At 52.8% G+C, this 9,024-nt stretch overlaps 1 protein-coding gene across 1 annotated transcript; it reads left to right on the top strand.

The window, feature by feature from the left end:
• On the top strand, nucleotides 1-8,684 carry MRM1 (mitochondrial rRNA methyltransferase 1). Its single transcript, XM_080563606.1, has 5 exons — nucleotides 1-993; nucleotides 1,471-1,564; nucleotides 3,445-3,565; nucleotides 7,714-7,833; nucleotides 7,957-8,684. Exons 1-5 carry the CDS (start codon nucleotides 194-196, stop codon nucleotides 7,998-8,000), a joined length of 1,179 nt encoding a protein of 392 aa, XP_080419732.1. The 5' UTR covers nucleotides 1-193; the 3' UTR covers nucleotides 8,001-8,684.
• The last annotated feature ends 340 nt before the right edge of the window (nucleotides 8,685-9,024 follow it).

The following is a 9,024-nucleotide window of genomic DNA, read 5'->3' as shown; positions in this document are numbered from 1 at the left end:
GCGGGGCCGCTCCGCCGCCCGCCGCCTGCACGGAAGCGGCGGGGCCGGGCCCACGCGTGCCCGCGGCCCTTCCCCGGGCGGTGTGGCGCTGTGTGGGGTTGCTCCCCGTGCCCACGCCGCCCGCGCTGCCTCTGGGGCTGGCTCCCGTGTTTTTTACCCCCCACCCCACGCAGCGCTCGCCCCGTGGGCGGCCATGGAGCAAGCGCTGAGGGCCCTCCGCCGGGGGGCCGCCAGGCTGGCGCCCGCTGCCCGGCTCGGGGCGGGGGGGCACGGCCCCACGCGGGACAGGCGGCCCCCGTGGCCCTGCCGGCTGGTGGGTGGTGGGCAAGGGCCTTCCCCAGGCGCTCAGCTTCCAGCTGCGGCCCTGCGAGGGGTGGCTGAGGCAGGGGGCGACGCCTGCGGCTCCCCACGGACACGCGCGGGCCCGGACCCCCAGAGCCGGCCGGGGTCCAAAGCTTGCGAGAGGGGACCCAGGGGGGCTGCGGCAGCAGGGCGGGGGGGCCGGGGCTGGCTGGGGAGCGATTTCCCAAAGCCCAGGAGGAGGCTGGAAGGGAAGCCGCTGCCCATCGAGAGGACGAGAGGCTCGGAGATCCTGTTCGGCATCGCGCCCTGTGCCCTGGCCCTCTCGCAGTCGAGGAGGGACCCGTTCAGGTTGTTCCTCAAGGAGAGCGCCGGCTCTCAGCGGCTCGTCATGAGCGAGTTTGTCCTTCAGGCCTCAGCCCGGGGGGTGCCTGTGCACCGTGTCGGGAGGAGAGAGCTGGATGCGCTGTGCAGGGGTCGGGTCCACCAGGGGGTTTGTTTAGAGGCCACCCCTCTCCGCTTCAAGAGTTTGGAGGAAGCTGAGAAGCCCGATTTGGGGGATGAAGAGAGCCCGAACCGACAGCTGGTTTGGCTGGTGCTGGAGCAGATCCAGGATCCAATGAACCTGGGCGCGCTGTTGCGCTCTGCCTACTTCTTGGGGGTGGACAGAGTGGTGACCAGCCAGAGGAACAGGTACGGGCTTGGTTGTCTGCTTCGTCAGTGCTTGGGTTTTCTCTTTCTTTTCCTGCTGGATCCCGAAGAGCTTTCAAGCCTGCATTGCTCAGCAGCTTCTTTAGAGGGCTTTCTAAGACTGAGCTTGAGAAGTGGATTTGGGCAGTTACTGCTCTGCGTTGCGCTCTGCAGGGAGGCTCCGGGATGTCGTGTTCCAGGCTGGTAGAGAACCTCCCTGGGTACCTCTTTTAAAAAACCAATTTTGTGTTTTAATTGTCCAGCCGTGCACAGAACTGCTGCAACTTATCTCTTGGGTTAATTTTTGAGCCCTCCTATTCTCTATAGGAAAATACATCCGTATAGCGAACGAGATCTTTTGCAGGCTAGATGGAATTGCCTGCTGCACAGGCAAGAGAAGGAAATACAGAAGCAAAAATCCTCCTGGTTTTCCTCTTTTGCTATCATATGAAACTTTTCCTTTCTTTTTTTCCCTTGCAGCTGCCCCTTGACTCCGACAGTGAGCAAAGCTAGCTCTGGAGCTATGGAAGTCTTTGACGTCTACAGCACAGATGATCTCCGGAGCTTTTTGAAGGTAGAATGATCCACGTTTTTTTTTTCCTTCCAGTATTTTAGCGTAGCATATATACGGGAAACCTCAAATATTGCATGTGCTGAACAGAAAGGTGGTACAGAAAGAAGACTCGAATATTTGCAGCGTTCTGTTCTCCTGTTCTGTGTTCCTGTTCGCTACCGGTGGTCTGTGCTGTAGGACCTCTCTGATGGCTGTGCACCCGCAGGCTGGTTGTGTCGGGTCGGGTGGGATGGCTGCTCTGTGTTGTGGGTCCTTTCCGGAGGATGGTGCTGGCAGGGTAGCAGCAGGTCTGTCCTGCGACTCGGTAAGATGGGATCTGTCTCCCTGTCTGTCCGTGGGGACCAGGGCTGGGGCTGCTGCCTGCAGCAGGTCTTTCCCAGTGCACACAGAGGCAGTGTCCCGGAGCCTGGCACACGATGGCAGCATTGGGCAGCCTTTAGAGCAGGGGAGCGAGGAGAAATCAGGGCTGGATGTGAGCTGCTGGAAAGCTTTTTATTTTTTTTTGCCTGTACCTATGCTGCGAGGTGAAATAAGGGCCTTTGCAGAATGCAAAAGGGGAATGCACATGCGAAAATGTGATTTGAGCTGAAACAAACACAGGAGAGTTGCCTTGAATTGGCAGTGTGAGTCCATCCCTGTTACAGCGCCGCACAACTGCCCTGACTTCTTGTGGAGGTGCCCTGTGCCCTGGCCGGGCTGGGAACCAGCTGAATGCTGCCCTGCATGCCTGCATGTGGCTGGGTGAGTCTGGCCAGGGAGCGAGGAGCCGCAGGCTCACCTCTGCCTTCCCCTGTTTGCGTGGGATGCCCCAGATCGGTGCAGCGGTGGGGCTGGAGGGTCCAGCAAGGTGTGGGAGGGCAGAAGCTTTGGATCCGTAGAGGGACAGAGGCACCTGGTCTGCACTCTTGGGGTAGCTGTGTGCCTCTGTCCCTTTGAGGAGGAGCTTGTCAGGTTCCACGCAGGGGTAAGCCTGGACTCTTCCCACTTGGTGTTAGAAAACCGGCGTTCAGCTGTACAGGAGGTGTGTGGCAGTCGGAGCTCTAGAGGATGATGAAATGAAAGGCGCATAAAGTACATTGATATTTAATTGAAACAGCTGGAAGAATCACTTTGTTACTGTAAAGCCTGAATTATTAACATTTGGAGCCATTGCAGCAGTTCATTTAATTGGACCCAGATTCACCGGCCTCACCCTTGGCATTGCCTGGCTGGTGTAAATTTGATAGAACTTAATGTAAAAAGCGCCAGCTTCACAGGAAATGAAGCTGGCAAGAAGCAGCAGCTCTTTTATTGTTAAAATGGATTTCTAAGACAAATAATTAAGGTTCTTTTGACTAGGGTGAGGGAGGGAAGGCTGGTTCTCTGCTTATGCGAAGCACTGAGTGTTGAGTGCCCTGCTTTTTATATGAGCTGATTTTTGGCATCCAGGTTGAAAAACGTGTTTTTGTGTTTGAAAACGTTTCTGGGGGCTTCTGATGGCTGAGGCTGCGCTTGAGAACTTGTGCCACATTGCTCTGTTCATTAGCATTATGCTGATTTGTTTAACGCTACTCTTTCTGTATGCTTTTCTGCCAAAAACCCTCCTAGGGCTGTTGTACTGGCAGAAAAGGCTTTTCAGCTGCTTTTTGTTTGCTTGATAAACTGGAACAAACAACAGAAGGAAAATAACCTGGTTTTGGTTTGTTTTGTTCATTTTCTTCATTCAGGGTTCATGTCCTGGTACTAGTAGGACTTTGGTGGTAAAAACGCAAGGGATGTCAAAAGGCCAGTCAGCTTAACTGGAAGTTTAAAACATTTACGTGTTTATGTACGTCTTACTTTCTTTTTAATCTTGAAAAGTTGCTGTTGTTTTTAACATGTATTTCCTTTCCTGTTCTCAGGCTAAAGCTGCAGAAGGCTGGGAAGTTGTGGGAACGGTGAGCAAGCCTGAAGAGGTGGAAAATGTTCCTGTCATCAGTTGCTTGGAATTTCGGTGGAATAAACCCACTATTATAGTAATAGGTATTGTCAATTGGCAGAGCTTTGGGCTTGGTGGAAGTGCGTGTATGAGGAGCTGATCAGGGTAGCATTTCATCCCCTAAGCTAGTTTCAGGTCTGTTACATTCTGTTCCGCTTTGGTCTGGAAAAGAAAAGCTGAGCAAGAAGCACCAGCATGATCTGTGGGCAAATAAAACAGAGGCCAAGAAGAAGGGGGGAGCCTGGAAGTTTCCCAGTAGGAACTGTAAAGAACAAAACAGTTTGTGCAGATGAACAGGGAGTTTAATAACTGCAGAGGGACTATGTGGCAGTTCTCAGTAGCAGGACAGGACTGGGTCAGTGCAACCACAGCACGTTGTTTTGCATTGCGCTCTGCAGTGCCGTTGGTCCTGTTGTGGGGTCCTGGACCTGGATTTTCCGTGTTGGTGAACCGCAGGCCTGGGTGAGAGAGACCGGGAGGTACGTGTCTGCTTTTGCTGTTCTGAGGCTGCGATGGTGAGCCGTCCTGTGTCTTTGCTCTGTCGTGATTTCTCTTTAAAGGGCAGGAACATGTCTCTGTGTTCAGGTCTGGAGGTGAGGAGATGATGTTGGGGATGGCCTGAACAAAAGGCCGGGCTTTGTGGCAGAGACCACCGCGGAGATCAGTCTGTGGCTGCTTTTGTATGCCTGCGAGAAGGCAGGAACTGCTGGCCACTGCAGCGCAGGTGGGAAGGGTGGGTTTAACCTCCTCCCTGCCCGACCTGTGTGCTGTGAAACTTGCAAAGGATGCTGTCTTCTGTAGGCAGCGTTTGGGTTGTGTAGCCTGCCAGAAGGTGAAGAGAAGGGGAGTGGTGACCCTGTGGCAGCCAGAGAAAGGAATTCACCCAGGAGTGCTGCTCTAGGCACCCTTGTGTGGCCATCCCTTGGTCCCCGCTTTGTGTCTGTCACCTGGCACGAAGCTGGTTTGAGCTTTTACACTTGGAAGTGGTGTCGTGCTGGCGACGAGCCATCAAGGGGCTGTAATCCTGCCCCGTGCTGCAGTTTTCTTGGCTCAGAAGACATTCCTTTAATTAAAATGTTTATTGAACTCCTAGAAATACTGACAAGACAATGCAGCAAATCTGGCATCTCTACAAGATGTGTGAAGCTATATTATAAAGGGGATGGGGAGGCTGGCAGCGATGCTGATGGACCACGAAGAAATGCATCCCAGAAACAGCGGCAACACCAAGAGAAAGGAAGGGGGTGAAAGTGGCAGTGGTGTCATTACCTTGAATTATGAGAGATTTCTCCAGGAAAAAGTCCAAATATCCTTTTGTCAAGGGAGATTGGAGGCTGATGGGTAGATGCATAAGGAGAGCTCCCAGACCTTGCAGCAGTAATGATTTCAACTCTCTGCTGAGCACTAACTCTTCACTGAAAAGAAAATTGAACATTACAGTTGTCTGATGCTGGGGCTGTTTGAAGAAACATCCTAGATCTGAATATGTAGCATACCTGCAGCCACAAATAGAGAGCAGCAAAGATATATTAGCATGGTAGCGAGCATTGCATAGATTGTCTTGTAAGTTAAGCATTTGCAGACTTGAATTCACCCCCCTGGCATCCTCGCTGGCTTGGAAGAGAATGGTTTGGACAGCCCAGGTTAATGTTGTCTGCGCTAGAGTCGTTGCCTGAGGTGGCTGGGGAGCTGGGTGCCCTTCGGACTGGAAGCCTTGTGTGAACGGGGACAGGTTGGGAGCACTTAGGTGTCCAGGGGAGAAGAGTTGCTGGGTAGTTTGTTCTTCTTACGCATCCAGTCTTCAGCTTGGGTTTTAAGGCTGTTCGTGGAACTGCTGGTTTTATCAAGCTGCTCGTCGCGCACCTTCCTCAGCACAGCCCCTTCTGCCTGCCCTTGGGCATCCTGCGCCAAAAACTGCGGTTGCTACCCTGGCGTGAATTGCAGGAGGGGCAGGGAAACTCCTGTTCTGTCGTTTCAGCCAAGCTCAGAGGCTTTCACGTGCTGTGGTGCAAAGTGTGTTGTGTGGCTTGGAGGAGCGGGAGCGTTAGGAGCGTGAGTCTGATCCCATACGGCAAGTCGGAGTGTGAAGGCGAGGGGTGGTGCATTATCATTGCAGGCTCCTTTGAGCACCAGACAAAATCCTGGGCAGTACTGCAGGACTACATGGGGACAAGCATTACCGAATAATTAAGAGGGACAATGCCAGGTGGACTGTCACTGGGAGACAAAACTATGAGATCGAAGCCAAAGGTCTGAAGTGGGAAGCGTTTTGTTCACCAGTATAAACTAGGGTTCTGTCTGATTTAGTCGATGCTCCCTCCCCCGTGTCGCAGTCTGTGCAAGTCTTTTTGCACTGAATTTATAGGTCCTAATTATTTTAAGCAGCTAGAGCCATAAAAAGCTTTGTAAAAGCTGGAAGCAAAATTGCTGCCTTTATTAGGAATCGTAAGGCCCTTATCAGGGAGAGGAGGGGATTGCTCCAGGAACTGTGGCACCTCTGCTAATAGCTGCTGTCCCAGTTGGAGAGCCCCGTGAGAATGTGGTTTTGAGAGGCTCAGGAGACAAATAGTGCTGTAAGATCTAAAACTTTCCTGTGTTGAATCAGGTAGAAGTAGGTTAATGTATATATTTTTATTTCCTTGGAGCATCCCTAGAGAGCCACAGCCTAGTGATGAAGGCAGGTCAGGCTGTGGGAGCCCTGGCTTCAGTCCCCTGTGTCACCCAGGCCTCCCAGGTGGCCTCGGATCCCTCGGCCGTGCCTTGGCTGCTCTGCTGGCTTAAAGCAGCAAGAAAAGAACGGGTAGGATGGGATTTTGTTTTTCTGAAGGTTCCTTCACCCCAGCGAAAGGGTGCTCTTGCTTATTTTATATGGGAAGGTGATGCCAGGTGCATTACCAAATGCATGCTTTTCCTTACACAGAGTGCATCTTGCCTGTTAGATCAGCCAGCAAAACGTGAGACTGGGCCTCAGCGTCCAGTCTGTGACGTGGCAATAACGGCACTCCCTGTGTCGTGCGGGAGGAGGTCTCACAGATAAATACGTAGAGGCCGGGCACGGGACCTGCTGGGGAAGAGCTGTAAGCAGACACCAAGGGAGGAACTTTGTGGCAACTCAGCCCAGCAAGGAGCTCATTTGCCTTATGGAGGAGCGAGTCTCCAGTGGCAGGGACAGTGCCTAAAGCATCTGTGATGCTGTTAAACCTCAGATGAGTGGAGGTGAGCTGAGCGAGGCCATGGTGTCAGCGCTGGTCGCACACGTAGTGTGCAGAAGCCCCTGCAGGCAGCGTGTGCCCTGTGGTGCCGCCCTGGGTGAGTCTGGGGTTCAGCTGGGCCCCGGGGTCTGGCTGTCGAAGGGGAATGTTTGGCATCCAGCATGCTGAGCCTGGTTTGTTAGAGGGCGAGCACGTCTTTGAAATGAGCCAGGTATGCCTGCAGCCGTGGAGCTGTCTGTGTAGCTCTAAATAATGAATGTGGAAGAAGTCTTTGGGGAGCTGAGCGGGCTGGGAGGTCTGTGGTCTTCTGCATTTTCACTTGTCTGCACATAGGATTGTTTAAAGCCTCTCCCTTTCCATTTCCCTTTGTGACAGTGTGAGTCAAACAACTACTAATGACCTGGGATAGATTTCAACTCTGTTTCACCAGTGTATCAGCCCAAACATATCAGGGCTGTTGGATGGTTTAACAACTAATCAATTGAAGCCTCTGGTTAAACTGTCTGCATTCACAAGTTGCACCCAGCTGGTGGTACTCTGCGCTGAAAAGGCTGAGCCTGTCAGTGTCGATAGGGACGTGGGATTTGCTGTGCCATAGCAGGCCGGTCTTGTCTGCTTCGTGCCTCTGGCGGCAGCCCGTGTGCGTGGGCAGCTGCCCGCTGGCACCGTGGGTGCTCGCGTGGGGGGTCCTTGCGCTCGAGCTGCAAGTCTCTGTGATTCACTGGGTGCGCAGGGGTGTTGTGAGGGTACTGAGAACACTGCAGGTACTGGAGAGCAGGTCCAGGGAGGTTGGAGGGGGCCAGGAAGGGGTGGCAGGGACGGTGCCCGTCTCGCCTCTGGTATTTCTTGGCGGTTGCTCGGTGGGAGTTGATGAGGTTATTGAGTGGTGAGAGAGCATTAGCAAGACCTGTACTCGTGACAGGGAAGAAGGAACGTGGCAGCGGCTGTGAGCTGACCTGAGCAGTGTCTGTGTTCTGCAGGTAATGAAGGCGACGGACTTTCCCTGGAGACGCAGCTCTTGTGCCATCGGATGCTGGCCATTCCCCCTGGCAGAGCGCTTCACCCGGGGATCGAGTCGCTGAACGTCTCTGTGGCTACTGGTAAAAAATACTTCTGATGCACAAGGGCAGCAGGCCAAATTGCTGTATTTAAAAATCTCAAATATCTAGGCTCTCAGAATGATTTTCTTTTCTTAAAATATTTTTTTTTTTACTTTCCTACAGGTATTCTCCTGCACTCCATCTGCAGCCAAAAGCTGAGGCAGTGACTGATTTTTCCTGTGGCACGTGGTGGAGGTCATCCAGCCTGGACCTTTGGTGGAGGGAAGCCGCTTGGCGTTTCATGGCTGCTTTCTGTCAGCGAGGATGTGGAATTGCTCTTTCCAGGCTTTTCACCATCTCTACAACATACAGGGAGAGCCCCGTTGGCCCGACCTGTATTTTGGCTGATGCACAATACCTCCGGAGCCCTGGCTCAGTGCTGAAGTCAGATGCCTTCGTGCAGTAGGTAACACCTCCCACCCTCAGGGGAAAGGTTGTCAGGAAGGGGAGACAAAGCTAGATTTTAAAAGCTGACAGCCAAATCCTTCATTTTTTGCAATAAAATAGCCAGTGTTGGCTGCAAGTCTTGCTTGTTGCAAGGGGACTTACATTGCTCAGGGTGCGGTGAGGATTTTGGGCTGCAGCTTCGAGCCAGTTCTTGGTTGGCACCCCCCCCTTAGCTGCCAGGAGGGTGCTGACGACAAACAGGTTTGGTTTTGGACTACTCGATAGCAATTTATTCACGAGGCAGTTTCCCTGTTACGTATTGCTGCTTGAACGTCTGAAGTACAGCGTGTTGTATTTGATTGTAACAAGTCTGCGGCCGCGCCAAGGATGGACGTGACCTGTTCGAAAGAGCTGTAGTGGGGAAAAATGTAGCCCGTTGAAATAAAGCCTCTGTAAAGATTTCTTGGAGACTCGAATCAATCCTTTTTGTGTCATACATAAACCCTGAGTGTGATTAGTGGAACGGGGTGCTTCCTTCAGGTGGGAACGGGGTTCAGGAGCTTGTTCTCTTCATTTGGGGAATTTTTCTTTCCACGGTGGGCCTGATCCAGCTGGACGCTGAGCTGCCCCAGCACCACAGTCCCCACTGATGGCATCGTGGGTTCGGGGAGAGTGGTGTCGGTGGTTTCATTTGCAAATATCCTGGTTGAAAACCAGGCTGGCTAAATTATTGAGAACCAAATGAATGTTATCGCTTAGCACCTTAATTATTTTATTTAGCTACTGTGGCCCTTTGCATAGGAT

This window comes from Anser brachyrhynchus (assembly GCF_964034855.1).
Source record: "Anser brachyrhynchus genome assembly, chromosome: 20".
Lineage (NCBI taxonomy): Eukaryota > Metazoa > Chordata > Aves > Anseriformes > Anatidae > Anser > Anser brachyrhynchus.
Note: the sequence above shows the minus strand (reverse complement) of the source record. Positions and strands in the feature narration are given on the sequence as shown.

What these genes read in the sequence shown, in the direction of transcription:
- MRM1 (XM_080563606.1), top strand. Translation starts at nt 194, where the DNA reads ATGGAGCAAGCGCTGAGGGCCCTCCGCCGGGGGGCCGCCAGGCTGGCG. An exon ending in ACCCACTATTATAGTAATAG is followed by an intron (nt 3,566 to 7,713) that starts GTATTGTCAATT and finishes TGTGTTCTGCAG; the next exon opens with GTAATGAAGGCGACGGACTT. An exon ending in GAACGTCTCTGTGGCTACTG is followed by an intron (nt 7,834 to 7,956) that starts GTAAAAAATACT and finishes ACTTTCCTACAG; the next exon opens with GTATTCTCCTGCACTCCATC.